A 17,268-nucleotide genomic window follows, 5' to 3' on the forward strand; every position below is an offset into this window, starting at 1 on the left:
AAGCGATATTTACAGAGCATTAAAAAAGTTACCCGGTCTGCAAATATACTTTTAAATAAAAAACGCAGAAAAGAGACATTTTGTTTTTCATTCCTGTTGAATGTAGTACACATACATATCTGAAATACAATAAAATAAAATTAACTACAAAATTGTTTGAAACTAATTTTCAACCAAGCGATTGTTCAATAATTCTTTGAACTTGTATCGACGAATCAGGAAACGAGTTAAATCGAAAGACGTTTTCTGGCGCTTTAACACAGATTGAAGTTTTTCTTTGACTAAACTTTTGTCTTGGGTGAGGTGTGGTTGCCTTGTGCCATCTACTTCGTCCAGGCCACGACCCTGGCTGTTGCCATTGATGAAAAGAGGTTTAAGTCGAAAACACTTTTTGCAAATTTTCCACAGCAACCACGGATTAGGGATTAGGTTCATTGGCGGAGGTCGAATAAACTCGCGACGGAAAAAGCGGATCCATGTTGTTGTCCGGTGAAATTTCCATTCCACTTCCTCATTCTCGCTGGTGACTTCGTAGGATTTTGACATCATCGCGATAAGCATGTTGAGCATGATGATGATGGCGACCAAATGGTAAACAGCAAGAAGTGCACTTCCGGTCACTTGAGTGAAAGTTTGACTTTTGCTTGAGAGCAGCTGGTACGGATCGATGTACCCGAACAGCGCCCAGAACAAGTCGGTAAGTGTTTTCCCCAATCCGCCAAATAGAATAGTCCCACACCCTTCGTCGGTTGTCGTGTTCCTGCTGCATAACATTGCAGCTCCTTCCACGGTCCCGTGGTGCCAGAACATCTCGCTGAGCCCAAGCCCGAATGCAAATATGACCAGACAGAATATGAAGAGAAATTGAATGACATTGACCGTCATTCTGAACAGAGAAACTTGCAAAGGCCCAATAATTCGGTGGATTTTAATCGAACCCAACACTCTCAGAAAGACAAAAATATATGCCCACGCTAGGAGTCCGGAAGAAACAAGCCTAGGTTCTGTAGTACCCCAGTGAGGTCGCGTTATTCTATCTTCTATTGGCACATGACCACCTCTGCCATGTTCCATGTAATCCACAACCCTGCAGGAATCATCATAAGGTTCAGGTAAATACAACGTACATGAGATATCTATTTATTCTTTTTGATACGTTCTAGTGGTTTTTATTCTCAACAGTAACGACTTATGTGAAACATATTAATCATACGTAATAAGCGAATTCTTATTGTGACGTAGGAGCCTGTGCTGTGACTCACAAGTTGATTCTGTCCTTAATCAATAACAGTACTTCGGTGATCGTCACATTAAAGTCTTTAAGGCAATCAGTATATTTCCCTCTTGGTCCTCGTCTGTTACTGTTTTATTATTAAAAACTTACCTCAAAACGATGCATGACGTGAAGAGAGAAAGCTGCAGTACATCGTTGTGATTCCACATATCGCCGATGTAGCTTTTGAAGCCACGATTATAGCATTCCTGACATTCTTGGACCCATCTACCGAGCACCCAAAGCAGTGCCAGCCATTCAAGTAGAATAGGAGGTGAACCTTTAAAGGAAAAATTTTATCACAATTTCGGAAAAGTTATAAAATGGTTTTAATCTTCAACAATCAGAATTAAAGAAAGTGATTAAATAGATCTAATTATGATCAGTCCCAAGCAACAATCAGCAGATAACTAAACTTACCGAGATATTCTGTTGACGTCGATTTAGTGACGATGTTTCCGATTAAAATTCCGATGAACGTAAGATCGGACACAAGATGACACTCGTACAACACAGTAGGCAATGTGATAAGCACTGAAATATCCAAAAACATGAGCTTGTGAACACCATCATGATAATCAAATTAAATTTGTGGATACAAAAAAAGATACAAACTTCCAATTCGCGATTTCGGAGCAACAAGATAAAAGAGAGAAAGGAGAGGATATAGGAGACCAATAAACGTTCCGAAGATAGTTCTTTTGAAAAGATTTTCATCTCGAAGTGCGGAGAAGTATCTGTATCTTATATAACTCAAGGCAAGCTGAAAGTCATACAAACAATGTAGTCTGATATAAACGACATATTTTGAAATATTTGGCAGTGTATTTCAGCAATATGCTCAAAGATAAATGTTACAAAGTTATCCTTTATTTACCTGCGAGTGGGGATGAGTTACAAAATTTACTAAACGTAGCTTGCTAGCGCGCTCTAGCAGTTCCAAGCGAGCGCTCACAACTTTCCTCGAAGTTGGCTCATTTGCAAGTGCCTTAATTGCTGATCGAGCGTCATCAAAACACACGTGATCGTACTCAAACAAAGTGGCGAGCTCTTTCGACGATTGTATCTAAGAAAAGAAAAGTGTTTGTAGTTCGAGAGTGACTATTTCACCGAATGTAGGTCAAGCAGCCCGTTGGTTGAGGTGGTTAAGAGAATTAGCATGCAAGAAGCTGATTTAAGTTGTATAGGGTTTAATTGAAGTTAGAGGATGATAGGAGAAAGGGAGAAAGATTTGGATTAGGTTTAGGTGACTATGTTATAACATTAACTTTAGGTTAACAAAAACTGTGAAATAGAACTTCGAACGCACAATTTTTTCAGGTGCAATAGGAACAGCTTGTTAGTTTCTCCTTTCATTAGTTTGCTAATTCCACCTTTTACAAGCACAGCGATTAAAATCATCAATAAACCAAATTATGACTTACTTGGTCGAGCAGTGAGCACATATACTTCTCCACTTGAGCTTCGAGTTTGTGGTAGAAATCACTGTTTTCCTTTTCACGATCAGCATTTTTTTGTAAAGTTTTAATCTGTTTTACGCAAAACGTCATCGGATTTTGGTGATTTACCTAATTAATACATAAATTGATAATTGCTATTAATAGCTCAAAATTGGAAGTAGAACGTTGTCGAAAAAAAAGAAAGTTGTAAAATCAAAAGGTAACGCAGAGCTAGTTAAGAAACCTCTAAGCTTAGTCTTTCGTTATATTATTGAAACAATTTGTTATATGTTCATTCCAACAAAAGTTTAGAAACCAAATACCTCGCACATCAAAGTAATGTAGGCAGGGCTCGCTTTTGCTTTGCACATCATTTTTCGTTTATTGGCGGATTCCCAGTAAGCCGTGTGTATTCCTTCACACCAGCTAATGGATTCCTAAAATTGTTTGTGAAACAAATTTTACTAAAAATAGTGGGAAATGTGAAATTAATCTTGTGTCTTGCTTGACTTCACGATGGGTTGTTGGTTGTTACACCTATCTCGAGTCTGCTCTCACCTATCTGCGTTCAATAATTAAAGCTAGCACAAAACACAATTTTTTATTCCACACCTGGTGATAATAAGATATGACCTTCAGTATAACACAAATTATAGAAAGTCCCACAAATAGCGTGCAAAATACCGTTAATCTGTGCCCATATCTGTGTAACATTTTCAATGCGTCGTAGTTGTTTTTGATCGCTGCAAGTATCATAGGCGTAGTACCGACATTGAAGTTGGGATTTTCGCAGTCAACTTCGACCTTTTCGCTGCTTTCATGTTTCAGAATAACTTCTACTCCGGCTAAGAAATCGCGGTTGATAGCGTGCAAAAGACAATCGCCAACTTTTACCTGACAAGCAACCCCAAGGATGTAACAAAATGAATATTTCTATCCATACATGTCGTTAGAAATGTCGACCGAGGTTGCACTTGGCACAACAATTTCGCTCACCTCATGAACCAGCAATGCTTGGCACATTTCAACATCTTCATTTTCTATGGCGATTCTGAGGGCAGTTTTTTCGTGCTGATTGAGAGAGTTTGGCTGAAATTTAATGCTTTTGTCTATCTTGGAAAGCGAAAATAGTGCTTTGACGTCGCGAACATCGCCCGATGCCACCTTTTCAAGATAATAAGAGTTGACGGAACGAGAACCTGACCTTAAAATAAAAAGATCAGCATGATGATACCGTAACTACTGGAAAGTGACTTGTCACCATTTTCATCGTGTTTGCTCCAACGTCAAACGTGTGCATAAAACGTTTCTACAGATGGTCTGCAACGACCATTGACCTAAAAATACGCTAAATGTTTTTTTTATTTTCGATGTTGTTTATACGAGGTTAGAATGAAATATTTTCAACAGCAATATTTGTGAAAGCTGCGATAAATTTCGAAATCTCTGACAACAAGTAAACAGCGATAACAGTGACAAAGCCTGACAACTTCTCACCAAAAGTTTAATCAGTAAAAAACAGTAAAAATAATTTTGTAAGCTGCACACGATGTCTTTATCACCTTTTTAAGTTTGCAAGGTCGCGGCGAACTTTCCAACCTGCTTTTATTTCGGACTTTGCAACCGAATCTTGACACAATTTGTTTTTCTGTTGCTTCTTTCGGCGTCGTTGTTCCCATTCCAATGCAGGGCTCAGTTGAACTTTGTTTTTAAGTCCTGAAATGCAGACGTGTCGGCTGTATGTGAAACTGAAACTGTTTTGGTTCATTTAGTAACTCACAAATTTTTTTTTCCGTTATACAAGCGTAATTTTGATCGAGAACACGTTTACCGGAACTCTTACAAATGCTTTACGATGTTAAATACGATTGTTACGTATGTATTTCACCTTTAACATTTCCTCCTTCAATCGATGTTAATTTTCTTTTCACTTCCTGCAAAATGTCGGCACTGACAATTTCCGAGAGTGTTTTCATTGAAAAATATTCTCTTTCGTCTCCTGTCACTGCTTCGTCATAATGCAGCTGTTCTGCTGAAGGAAGTGACGTTATCGTTATGTCGTCAGCAAAACCACTCACGGAGCTTAATGACGTAGAAGAAGAGGATGGCGAAACACGAGAATAACTTCTTGTGAAAGCTGCGAGAATAGTTGATAAAAGACAATTTTGGTTAATTTTCATCTAATAATTAAATATAAATATCAGACTGTGAATAAGAGTAGCGCATGTTCTTGTATGGAAACACAGATATACGTTTTACATGAACGCATGTTCTGGTTATTACATGTAATCTTGTAGAGAAATAAAAATCAAATATCTGGATAATGGTTAAACAGCGCCACCTCCTGGGTGTCGTGATCGTTTAAGAGCTCTCGCGCTTGTTTCGACGACCGGAGTTTCTGTTTCATTGTTTGATGTTTTCCTTTCTGTCGGTTCTTTTGATCTTGTCGCTGCAATTCGTGGAATTACGTCATCTCTATTACCGCAAGTGACGTTTTGTTTTGCCGACTCGACTATTACGGCGAACGAGTCAGCTGTGAACGTGTCCGTGTTAGATGCTGAAAAGTCCGACATCATTTATGAGCTTTCGTTTCAAGAAACGATCTTGGCCTTTTTCAAATGAGCAACAGACTTTCAACTACTCCCAATACTTTATCTGGCATCACCCATTTAAGCTTCCAACATATTTTGTGTAACTTTTAATAAACACTGCAGTTTTAAAAGGTCATTTATCATCACCATTTATTCATTTATCTTTTGCAATATATTGCTTTGAATTTGAAAGATATTTAACCTACAGAAACATTACTTTGTAAATTAAACTTGTTTTTGGTAATAACCGTCGTCATCAGGTGACTTTTCCGTTCAAAGCTTGGCTACTATTTCTTTCCTCTTGGCTTTCTTCCTTCCTTTCACGTTTTGGGTTATAATTTTAAAGAATAAAAATAACTTTACGTTTACACCATCCCGCTATCAGCAGTGCTTCAACAATATTACTGCTCTGAATTAAAAAAATGTAAAGTTTGTCCAGAAATCAATATTCTTTGCCATTTTCACTTAGTGCCTGCATACATTTGCTCGGTAATACTTACACCTATTAATATGATTTAACTAAACTACGTTTTGCGTCGTAGTACTGTAGATGTGAGTAATCCAAACAATGTTTTCTCCAAACATAAACACGAGTCTTATTTGCAATAATCATCGACTACCTGCGTTGCCCACCATTTTACTTGTAAATTCCCTGAGTTGTTGATTCACACAATGATATGGGAAGCCGTTAGCTTTAGCAACACGTACACAGTATTTGCAAGTCACATACGTACGGTACATCATGAAATTGTACACGATGAAGTTTTACATTGAACATGTTGCAAAAGTGTAAAAGTTGTTGTACATCAGGAAATTGCCAGCTTTTTGGCAACTTACTCCATAGGGTTGCGCCTTTTCGACACTCCCCTTTCAAAACCCAGCATTCCCCGACATGTTCTACTGCAGCAGGTGCTTGCCCTCTTTTAATTGCTGGTTGTCGGACAGAAATGCTTTAGACACAATGATTAATTAATTATCATTTACTTTACTTTACCAGTGTTCCCAGAACGTTCTCTAGTTTTGAGTTCTGAAAAGCACAGGAGCATATGAGTATAAGGTTTTAGGGAACTCAAGACATTATAGCGTGTAAAATTATATGAATCAGTTCTCTAAATCTAACAATGAGTGAGTCATGAGCCAAATACGATCTAGACTCTAGAGTATCCTATAGCTATTAATTCACTGATGTCCCAATATATTATGGCTCTGATGTTCGTTAAACAACAAAAATGCCAACACAACTGTAATTTATACTTACCCTGAATTTGACTCGTTTTGGCTGTTGAAATATTAGGAGTCCCATCTTTGTTAAGGTTTTTAGAATGATGTCAATTCATGTTTGTTGTTTACTGTTTCGTAAAACTAATTTTGAATTATTGAAAATACTCTTCTCCCCCGTATTGCACTTACTACAAAAGTATTTGTGAGATATTGCCAAATTACAATATTCTTGTCTTGAGAAATGTCAAATATTTACATTAGCATTAGACAATATAACGATAAACAAATAATTTCAGAAGATCCTTTCGTGCGCTTGATATTTGGATATTTGAATAATAAAGAAATTATAGCGATAAGATACGTCATATTCGAATAATAATTTAATTGACGTTGTGTGCGGCGTGGGCCTGTGTGTGTTTGTGTGAGTGTGTGCGTGCATGCGTAGGTGCGTGTGTGATGAAAACAAGATCGAGCTCGTGAGAAGGCATGCTTTGAAGTTTCACCTCTGTGCAAACCGATGACCTTACGTATGACGTCATAATAATACAAATCATTTCACAGAAATCACTTGAGAAGCAAATGCTTTTAGAAAAATAAACTGCCATTTTACAAACTGTAGGCTTTTATTAACGGCAACGAGTAAGATATATACGCAAAATATACTGTGTATAGTAGTGTATTGTTATTGTATAATATTGTACAGCAGAATATTGCAAATCTTATTTTCATCAAATAACCTTAAACATCAGCCGTGATTATGAAAGATGCAAACAAAGATGTGAAGTGAAAGTTGACTGATTTATTATTTAAAGAAATATTTAAAGAAAATCGTTAAACATCAAGTTGTTTCTTTTATTTTTTCACTTTTTCTACAGGACTGAAATGTACAACTGCTTTGAATCTTTTTAATAAACTCTATGCAAAGGAACAAAACAAATTCTTAAAATTTAAAAGACACTTATTTCTATATAAAGATGTAAATCAAAAAAAACAAACTGATCGATTCTTGGTCATCTTCAGCAAAGTTGTCATCATTATTATGTATTCCACTAACCACCTGTTGTTAAAACAAAGACGATTTTTGATTTTACATTTAATCAGTTCATTTTACATCAAAATCTTTTTTTATTCAAACCATCTTACCTTTCTATTCAATATTTCTACACGGTTCAACGTTGCAGTTTCTTGTCTCCAAGCTCTCACCAACGCAGTCGTCGGATAAATTGCGCGGGTCTGCTCCGTCTCTGCAAGTCCGCTCTCTCGTTTGAGTTCCGGCTCCGCAAGAAGCGGAGCAATCACCCCATTTTCCAGTACCCGCCCAAAATGGTTCTGGACAAAAAAATGTTTAACTCAGAAAATGCCAGCTTTTGGTTTTATCAATAGAATTTGAATTGAACGTTTCAACGAATTTCCGAATCCAAGGCAGTAACTTTTTATCTGGCATTTGGAACTTCCATTTTCTACCTGGTGGAAAGAAATCTTTTCCACATCTGTACAGTGCTTCCCTTAACGGAGAATCGATTCTGGTCAATGCCACAAACCTGAACGGCCAGACTGAACTCATCCGATCTGTCGATGACAGTATACGCTGGATGTCGCATCTGTGCAATAAAACATGTTTCATCAGCTCAGGTTTATCAGGTAAAATCGATGGGCATTGTTGCATCCATCATTTATATTGTGGAAAGGAATCTCGAGCGCAGAGAAGAAATTATGTTTATTGAAATTAACGTTCTTAACCAGAAACATTGACTCCATGGCACGCAAAAGACACCATCTCACAAATGGGCAAACTGTATACCGAGTATGACCAATAACATCAAACTTGAAATTTATATATGTTGATAAAACATCTTATCATGGAAGTAAAATGTCACATTTACACTCACGAGTATTGCAGATGCTTGTCCACTACATCTGATAGAAACCGATAATCGAATGATGGAAATGAGGATGTTTCTACAGAACTATCCAAGCAGGAAATATAACCTTCCCTCAAGTAGTGTTGAGCTTCAGACGAGTGTTTTGCACTATCGGAAGAATTTGGAAGTATCTCCCGTTTCTTTTTGCTTGGCTGGTATTCAACTATTGGACAAAAACAAAACCTTTTAGTCAATTACTACAAACCACTACATTAGAACCGCAGATAACTAATTGGTACGCAATATTTGCTGATATTTTATATGTTCTTAACTCTGAGAATAATGCAACGGGGCCCATCGTTAACACTGAGATTAATATGTTATGTACACTACATTACACCGAGATTAATGTATTAAGTGTCCATCGTTGAATGCCTGCTTCTACTTACAAATTCCTTGAGAGAAATCTGCTTCGTATTGGTCGATGCAATCTTTTCCTGCTTGAAGAACGTCCTCAGACGAACTTCCCGATTGCACATAAACCTCCAACTCGTTCTTCCAACAACCTGCAGTGGCGTCTCCTCTGAAACAGAAACAACTTATGATGTTGAACAGTATCGAGTAAGAAATGCAAAACTTGAAAAACATTGGCATTTTATCTTGCTGAAACTTCATGCAAATAGCCTTTAACATGTAACCGTAGTAACAAATTTCTTACAAACAAGTGAAATCTTCAGTGTCTTTGTACCAGTTGGTCTCAAGAACCGAATAATCAACAACAGACTCCCAATCCGATGTAAGTTCAGCCTGGAACAGCAATTTGTGTGACTTTTAATGTTAAGAGTGACTATATTCGCTGTTTGACTATGTGTGCTACCAGTTTTGCCTACTGCTTACTGGTATACTGGAGAAACTATGAGTATTCTTAGGTCGTTTTGCTCAATAGTCGCAAAACCTCAAGTACCTTGTCATTCAAACATGCCGCAAAATATTCTCGAAGTGCCACAGTTGCCTGAATCTCTTCGGCGCTTGTTCGTTTGCGTCTTTTGCGGTCACCGAGCCAAATGTTGCAGCCTGATAACAGAAACCTTGTGTTAAAGATGCGAGCAAAGATGAAGTGATGAAAAGAAACAAACGGAATTGTCCCCGAAACACAATGCTACTAGCTTGTTCTTTCTATTCTCAACAAGCGTTTGCATTTATATTACACATGACTGACTTGACGTGATATTCATATTAACTGTAAAGTGCTTTGCAATTATTCACAAAAAACGTGCATATCACCAACCTCGGCTTTCATTGAAAAGACAGAAGATGTGCAAAGTGAGAATGAAGATTGAAAACCTCCGGTTCATGATTCTGTTCAGATCAGATTTGGGCAACTAATTAGGAAAAGGTAATCTAGGAAAAATAATAATTCTACCTACTATTTTCGCGTTTTCTGACTCTCACAATTTTACTGATGGTTTACTGATAAACTTTCCACTTATTAAAAGTTGTCGTCTTACTGGCATTCAGCCAAGTTATGACAGGGAATATGTTTCTAGAGATTCCAACAATGATCTCAACAAGCGATACCAAGAGGGGTAGTGTACAGCCCGATTTTAAAAAGTTCACTCAGCCTGAAATCTTACGCTTTTAATCGCGTATAAAATATTTCAATGCATAAAAATTTTCATTTTGTTCGAATGACTTCAAGCACACAATTACCACATTTCATATCCTGGTACATTTGGTTACTATGGCTGACGAGCGCTCTGAGCGATAAAAGTTTCTTACTTTGCACATAAACTAACGCCATACCATTTCCTGGTGGTGCAAGTTTGTAACCGCTGCGTAACCGTTAAAGATGTATCCTTACTACTAATGACGTCATTATGACCCTAGTTATGATACGAAATGGTACTTTGTTAATTTCCTCATCAAGTTTTCAAATTTCTTATGTTTCTCCCACTTTACGTTCCGCCGAAGGTTGAACAAACAAAGTAATATTTTGCGACTGTAAAACCGCAATCAAATAGGCGGAGCTTTTAATTTTGTGTAAAAAAACAGCATTGAAAAATGTCAAATCCACTTTGGTTTCTGAGCCACAGTTGGAAATGTACAGTCCTTTAAGGTGATAAAACTTTTTTACGTATTTACAAAATTTTCCGCTGCCAATTCTTGTTGCTTCCATTCTACAGTTCTGTTGGGGTTATACCGCGCGCAAAACGAGCTTATCTTGTGCATTTTTTCGTTTCTTTGCTGTTTTGGGTATTATGTAGGTGCCGAGTATCAATCGCAACAAAATATAAATAACCGGATTAGTTCTTTCATTCGCGGAAATTTCTGAACAAATATATTTGGGGATATGACCCAAATACCCTGAAAATCGTGAATAAGTTTATTTTTTCAATCTTAAATCCGTTTTACCAGTCTTCCACGTAAACTCTGTACTGCTTAATTACTTATTAGAAAAGGGCAAGTTTTTCGTTTAAACGCAGCCGTTCGTCTTTATTTTCTACCAAAAATCTGTTGTGGTTTGGTCTCAATGCCTGCACTCATTTATCTTGCGCCACTTACCAAGCACTGTGCTTTATGTAAGCTTGTTTTGATTCATAGTAGATATGAGTAAACCGAATATTTTTAGCTTGCATAGTTGTCTCCAAATATGAACGGGAATTATTTCACAAGGATCATCGACTGTATACGTTGTTCACTACTTTAGATCATCTGAGCTGATGATTCACATAATGATTTGACAAGTCGTTAGCTTTTACATCACGTATGCTTGCAACAGTTGCAATTCACACACCTATGTACATCATGCATAAATCATACATTTGCACAGTCTTGCAATTCCAACAAAGCATAAAACAATGATGACGAAAGCACCTTATAGTATCCTACAGTCATGTTTACGCAGATACCTCCATGTGTTGTAGCGCAAGCGCGAATGAAATCTTTGTGAATTACGTGCGCGTATGCTGTACGTGTGTATGCTGCATGTGCGAAATATGAAAGCGGTGATTTACGGTGTTACCTCATGCTGTCAAGTTCATTTGTAACTTCTTGCTTTCGACCTATCCTAGCACGTACAAAAATCTTTTACTTGTGAAGCTTTCTTTGTTTTACCAATGTCATGCACAGTACGTCACCGAAGGCTTCTTATTAAAAGTAAATGTTTGATGCTTGCACAGTATATTTCAATATTCAAAATTAATTGATTAAAATCTGTTTTTCTGCATCAGTGTTTGCTTTACCCGCTCAGAAAATCCGACTGAGATTTTCATTAATCAGTGGAAAAGAGTAGTTTTACCCATGTGTTGCAGCTTTAACGTTGATAATGGGGAAAAAATAAGCTGTTTATTTGTTCATTTCACTCACAGGACAAAAAATTACATTTGGTTAAAAGATTTATAGCACAGAAAAAAGAGATTGTTCATAAAATAATCTTGTATTTGAGCATTTGTCTGCATAACGATTTATGCTCCGAGAAAAATACTAACTAAAAGACTCTTGGTTAATTTGCAAAATTTTCTTCACTTTTATGTGGCTGCTGTCACATCAACCTGTCGTAAAAAATACGCCGCATGTCAAATTTGAAAAATGAAAATGAATTTGATAAAATAAAATATTAATTGAAAAAAAACATAATGATTTTCAAATTAACATAAAACAATTAATTCTACTTCTAGATTGTTTCCATTAAAATATGACCTTGAGCGCACGGTTCAACGTTGCAATTTCTTGTCTCCAAGCTCTCACCAATGCAGTCGTCGGATAAACTGCGCGGATCTGCTCCGTCTCTACAAGTCCGCTCTCTCGTTTGCGTTCCGCCTCCGCAAGAAGCGGAACAAACACCCCAATTTCCAGTACCAGCCCAAAATGGTTCTGAAAAAAAAATTGTTTAACTCAGAAAATGCCAGCTTTTGGTTTTATCAATAGAATTTGAATTGAACGTTTCAACAAATTTCCGAATCCAAGGCAGTCACTTTTTATCTGGCATTTGGAACTTCCATTTTCTACCTGGTGGAAAGAAATCTTTTCCGCATCTGTACAGTGCTTCCCTTAATGGAGAATCGATTCTGGTCAATGCCGCAAACCTGAACGGCCAGACTGAACTCATCCGATCTGTTGACGACAGTGTCCGCTGGATGTCGCACCTGTGCAATAAAAAAAGTTTCATCAGCTCAGGTTTATCAGGTAAAATCGATGGGCATTGTTGCATCGATCATTTATGACTATGTTATAGACAGGAATTTCGAGCGAAGAGAAGAAATTATGTTCAATGAAATTAATGTTCTTAACCAGAAACTTTGACTCCACGCAAGAGACACCATCTCACAAATGGGCAAACTATATGTATAGTTTACTCGTGTACCGAGTATAACCATTAACATCAAACTTGAAATTTATATATTTTTATAAAACATCTTTGTATGCAAGTAAAATATCACATTTACACTCACGAGTATTGCAGATGCTTGTCCACTACATCTGATAGAAACCGATAATCAAATGATGGAAGTGAGGATGTTTCTACAGAACTATCCAAGCAGGAAATATAGCCTTCCTTCAAGTTATTATAAACTTCAGATGATTGTTGTGCACTGTTGGAAGATTTTGGAAGTACCTCCCGTTTCTTTTTACTTGGCTGGTATTCAACTGTATTCAGCAAAAACAAATCTTTTAGCTAACAACTGTAAGTTTATATATTGAAGTTACAAAACCCAAACAGGTTTGCAACATTCTCGGATAGTTCATATTTTTTGAATTAAAGTTCTTAACACTGAGATTAATGTATTTAGTGGCCAATCGTTGAATGCCTGCTTCTACTTACAAATTCCTTGAGAGAAATCTGCTTCGTATTGATCGATGCAATATTTTCCTGCTTGAAGAACGTCCTCAGAAGAATTTCCCGATTGCACATAAACGTCCAACTCGTTCTTCCAACAACCTGCAGTGGCGTTTCCTCTGAAACAGAAGTAACTTATCATGTTGAACTGTACCGACTAAGAAATTCACAACGTTGAACAACTTTGGAAACGATCTCGACTGAACTTGATGCAGTAACAAATTTCTTACAAACAAGTGAAATCTTCTGTGTCTCTGTACCAGTTGGTTTCAAGAACCGAATAATCAACAACAGACTCCCAATCCGATGTAAGTACAGCCTGGAAAAAGATGTAATTTGAGTGATTTTTATACTTGCCTACTGCTCACTGGTGTAACGGAGAAACTAAATATCTTTAAAAGATTGTTTTGTTCAAGAGCCTCTATTACCTTGTCATTCAAACATGCCGCAAAATATTCTCGAAGGGCTTCAGTTGCCTGAATCTCTTCGGCGCTTGTTCGTTTGCGTCTTTTGCGGTCACCGAGCCAAATGTTGCAGCCTGATAACAGAAACCTTGTGTTAGAGACGCAAAACTATTGCAGAAATGAATGAAATTATCTCATGTAGGAGACCGTCTGCTACCACATTCTTATAGGATATTTTGGAGTGCTATCTGCTTGTATGTTACTAAACACGAAAAGGTCGAATTTATCGCCAACCTTGACTATCATTGAAAAGACAGAAGATGTGCAAAGTGAGAATGAAAAATGAAATCCGCTTGTTCATTGCTGTCTGCATATTACAGACTGTATATTTCCTATACTTTGTACAACGAGTTACGAAACCAAAGCTAGAAACAAAAATTCTACCAACTAAGAGCTTTCTGCAATTTAGCTGCCTGCAAGATTCTTGTACCTCGCTTGTATCATTTTTTTGTTGCAAAAATGAGAATCATTTCTGGTTTGTACATTGATTCGTGCGGTGTACCGACACTTAATCACGCGACACTTAATCACGCGACATTTAATCACCGACACATAATCACTAGGACATTTAATCACGCGACACATAATCACTAGGACATTTAATCACGCGACACATAATCACTAGGACATTTAATCACGCGACTTGGATACGTAATCACGCGACATTTAATCACGCGACACATAATCACTTGGATGCGACTGCCAAAGGCTTCCTTGGTCTTTCTTTTAGAACTCCCGACAATTGTTTTGACTCCGTTGCGCCGGCTTTCTCTATAATGTTTCTTTAAATCAACACCAGCTTCATAAAGTCTAATTGTTATATTGTCCGAAAGTATAACCTATGTAATATCTAACATTATTCTACTGTATTGTCACCGAAGCTCTTGACCAAAGTACCATCAAAACGTTACACCGTAAAATACAATGCTACTTGAAACTGTGTCAGAGCGTCGGTTTTGGAACTCTGGAACAATGCCAATGAATGAATTATTACAATTTACTATCACGACCGCCACATCTCTTTGTATCTATAACGACTAGTCTAGCCTACAGACAATCTCGTACTTAGCCACCCGACAATGTGGACTTTCATACGGGGAATTGAAAAAGACATTCAAATGCAACGTGCAACGTTTCTGCAAGGAATTGCTGGTACTCAACCTTCTATTCCAATGCAGTACAAGGCACTGAAACTGCGCGTGCAAAACACAGTTGCCCTTTGTCTGTCAAGCGAGATTTTAGTCTATCTTCGTGCAGTTGCTTACATTTCCCATGCATAACATTGCTGTAAATTGTAAATGTAAAAAAATATTGTAAATGTGTGATTAAATGTCGCGTGATTAAATGTCCTAGTGATTATGTGTCGCGTGATTAAATGTCCTAGTGATTATGTGTCGCGTGATTAAATGTCGCGTGATTAAATGTCCTAGTGATTATGTGTCGGTGATTAAGCGTCGCGTGATTAATTGTCGCGTGATTAAGTGTCACCAAACCAAAATATATACTGCACAATGTATTTAATGATTGAGCAACTCCATGAAATAATGTGTCATTTCCCAGAATCTGAAATATTTTCATTTAAATTTGGAAATTTAGTTTAAGTTTGAACGAAACTAACTGAATCACTGAGGAACAAAATACTTTACATGAATCAATAAATCTAAAATTTGAAAAGTTATTTTAACTTTACATGAAATGAGTCTCATTACTTCAAATACAGGACAAATTTTCAACCATACTTATTATTTACTTTGTCGAATCTTTTACTCACTAGCTACGATTATGCTCAACTTAAATAACTTTCCTTGTCTTGTGCGTTGCTAAGCTGCTTGCCTTCTACTTGAATGTGAAGCAACTGTGTGAGCTACAGAATAATTTATAGTGCGATTTCGGACTTTCATGGCGACAAAGAGAAAAAATGCTAACCACCTGCGTTTAAGCGGAGATAATAGTGCGAGGTGGGCAAGGTGTGAAGAACAATTACAAGGGCGCAAGTGCAAATAAGCTTCGATCTGAAATCCCGTCAGGTCAGATAAGATGATGTCACGACAATAAGTTTTATCAACTTTAGAATGGAGTCGCCAACAGATTACCTCTATCAAGAAAAACAGTTTTAGAAGATGTTGTTCTGCCTTAGCGACGATAAAGACGAAAATGTAACAACGTTGCAAACGATAAACCGCTGCTCAAATTGTGAAGACAAGTGAGGACATATAAAATGTTCACGATTGGATGATTAACACAGAACAAAGTTACTTGATTATATATTTTGAACGGAAAAGTTGTTTGCAAAAATTTAATATTTTGGGATCTTCTGTTAAAATGTGGTTGTTTCGGCGTCTATTATATTGTGAGTTGTAGTTTTTGAAAGATAATAGATCCGTTTCTATGCATCTATTGGTTTACTGGTAGCCCAGTCCTTAAAAAGATAAATAAGCTGCTCATATTATGTTGTTTCATGCTCCACCAACTGTCAAGTATTTTGTCCTACATCGTTCAATATTGCTCATTCACCGACCTATGCGTCCGTTGCTTTGATTAAGTTAAAAGAAAGTTCAAAACATGCAAAGTGTTTGACCAGCGTTTGTTTGTTTGTTCAAAGTAGCCTGATACAAATACTGCTGATGTCATAGATGTCAATAGATGGAGATTGCGCGTTTCTACAAATACTTAAATTCAGTTTTCGTACACTTTGAATCGTCATTGATAACCTTGTAGCAAATTACCCCAAAACATAAAAATATTTACAATTTTCACAACTTTTTGATCCACGCTTTTCAAAAGTAATATCTTCGTTTCAAATAAAAGTTTTCCGTTTTCAAAACCGTTAAATATGCGTACTTATGCGTTAGTCATATAATGCTTAACTCCAAACATGATTTTAACTGGGTACAGTTTGTGTTAAAATTTCAGGGTCGGGTTTTAAAGTGACTTAGAATTTTAAATCGAATTAAATATTTCCATTTTATGATTGTCAGGGACGAAATGTTTTATCAGCAAAGTCGTTTTAACTCGGCGTCGACGCTTTTTGCCTTCCAGCGCATTCCAACCAGTTCCCGGTTTTACTTCTCTTTGCGTGCTCATTTTAAATGATCCACAGTAGAGTTGTTTAGGGTCTTTGTGATTTGGACATTTTATAACAACTAAAAAGATTTCTGCCGACAGTCAGTACTTATAGGAATGTTGCCGATAATGACGTCCATTAATCACCTTAAGTTCGATTTAAGTAGAAAAACTACCGAGTAAAAAACGTCATTTATGAAAACATTTCTAATTTGCGTTGAAATATTTGTCAGAAATTTCTTCCACGACAGCTATGAGTTACCTGGTAATAGACACCATGTCCGAGAAATGACAAACAGCAAGCAAACAAAACTTGAAAACGAGAAAACGGCGACAATGGCAGATATCTTTGTCGCCAGTAATGTTTGTGAAGTCAAATAAGTAAGAGTTTAAGACCAAGTAGATATTAAACATATTAAAAAATTTCAAGCTAAAAAACCTGAAAGTGCGGTGTTGATTGCTCTACTTGCGCATTACTCTTATTACGTCTTGGTGCAATTATTACTTTTGACCCTAAA

At 37.0% G+C, this 17,268-nt stretch overlaps 3 protein-coding genes across 3 annotated transcripts; all 3 read right to left on the reverse strand.

The window, feature by feature from the left end:
* Positions 1-74: 74 nt before the first annotated feature.
* On the reverse strand, positions 75-5,486 carry LOC143447267 (short transient receptor potential channel 4-like). The gene is made up of 12 exons (XM_076947285.1): positions 5,054-5,486; positions 4,601-4,849; positions 4,275-4,428; positions 3,709-3,916; positions 3,397-3,606; positions 3,036-3,149; positions 2,698-2,841; positions 2,151-2,339; positions 1,889-2,036; positions 1,694-1,807; positions 1,385-1,553; positions 75-1,087 (listed from the first exon to the last, which is right to left on the reverse strand). The coding sequence occupies exons 1-12, from the start codon at positions 5,286-5,288 to the stop codon at positions 163-165; spliced, it is 2,859 nt and encodes a 952-aa protein (XP_076803400.1). The 5' UTR covers positions 5,289-5,486; the 3' UTR covers positions 75-162.
* Positions 5,487-7,118: 1,632 nt separating this feature from the next.
* Positions 7,119-10,914, reverse strand: LOC143445985 (uncharacterized). The gene is made up of 8 exons (XM_076945413.1): positions 9,675-10,914; positions 9,351-9,460; positions 9,105-9,193; positions 8,836-8,969; positions 8,414-8,609; positions 7,989-8,125; positions 7,668-7,853; positions 7,119-7,581 (listed from the first exon to the last, which is right to left on the reverse strand). Exons 1-7 carry the CDS (start codon positions 9,739-9,741, stop codon positions 7,672-7,674), a joined length of 915 nt encoding a protein of 304 aa, XP_076801528.1. The 5' UTR covers positions 9,742-10,914; the 3' UTR covers positions 7,119-7,581; positions 7,668-7,671.
* Positions 10,915-11,709: 795 nt separating this feature from the next.
* On the reverse strand, positions 11,710-14,175 carry LOC143446041 (uncharacterized). Its single transcript, XM_076945489.1, has 8 exons — positions 13,922-14,175; positions 13,652-13,761; positions 13,454-13,542; positions 13,209-13,342; positions 12,838-13,033; positions 12,395-12,531; positions 12,086-12,259; positions 11,710-11,937 (listed from the first exon to the last, which is right to left on the reverse strand). Exons 1-8 carry the CDS (start codon positions 13,998-14,000, stop codon positions 11,933-11,935), a joined length of 924 nt encoding a protein of 307 aa, XP_076801604.1. The 5' UTR covers positions 14,001-14,175; the 3' UTR covers positions 11,710-11,932.
* Positions 14,176-17,268: the final 3,093 nt, after the last annotated feature.

The sequence above is a fragment of the Clavelina lepadiformis genome, chromosome 2 (assembly GCF_947623445.1).
Source record: "Clavelina lepadiformis chromosome 2, kaClaLepa1.1, whole genome shotgun sequence".
NCBI lineage: Eukaryota > Metazoa > Chordata > Ascidiacea > Aplousobranchia > Clavelinidae > Clavelina > Clavelina lepadiformis.

Coding starts and splice junctions, on each gene's coding strand:
- LOC143447267 (XM_076947285.1), bottom strand. CDS start 5,288: ATGATGTCGGACTTTTCAGCATCTAACACGGACACGTTCACAGCTGAC. Junction 4,429..4,600: donor TGAAGGAGGAAATGTTAAAG/GTGAAATACATA, acceptor TCTGCATTTCAG/GACTTAAAAACAAAGTTCAA. Junction 2,340..2,697: donor TGTGCTCACTGCTCGACCAA/GTAAGTCATAAT, acceptor TTCTTTTCTTAG/ATACAATCGTCGAAAGAGCT.
- LOC143445985 (XM_076945413.1), bottom strand. CDS start 9,741: ATGAACCGGAGGTTTTCAATCTTCATTCTCACTTTGCACATCTTCTGT. Junction 8,970..9,104: donor ACTGAAGATTTCACTTGTTT/GTAAGAAATTTG, acceptor TTTCTGTTTCAG/AGGAGACGCCACTGCAGGTT. Junction 8,610..8,835: donor AGATTTCTCTCAAGGAATTT/GTAAGTAGAAGC, acceptor TTTGTCCAATAG/TTGAATACCAGCCAAGCAAA.
- LOC143446041 (XM_076945489.1), bottom strand. CDS start 14,000: ATGCAGACAGCAATGAACAAGCGGATTTCATTTTTCATTCTCACTTTG. Junction 13,543..13,651: donor CGGCATGTTTGAATGACAAG/GTAATAGAGGCT, acceptor ATCTTTTTCCAG/GCTGTACTTACATCGGATTG. Junction 12,532..12,837: donor GACAAGCATCTGCAATACTC/GTGAGTGTAAAT, acceptor TTTATTGCACAG/GTGCGACATCCAGCGGACAC.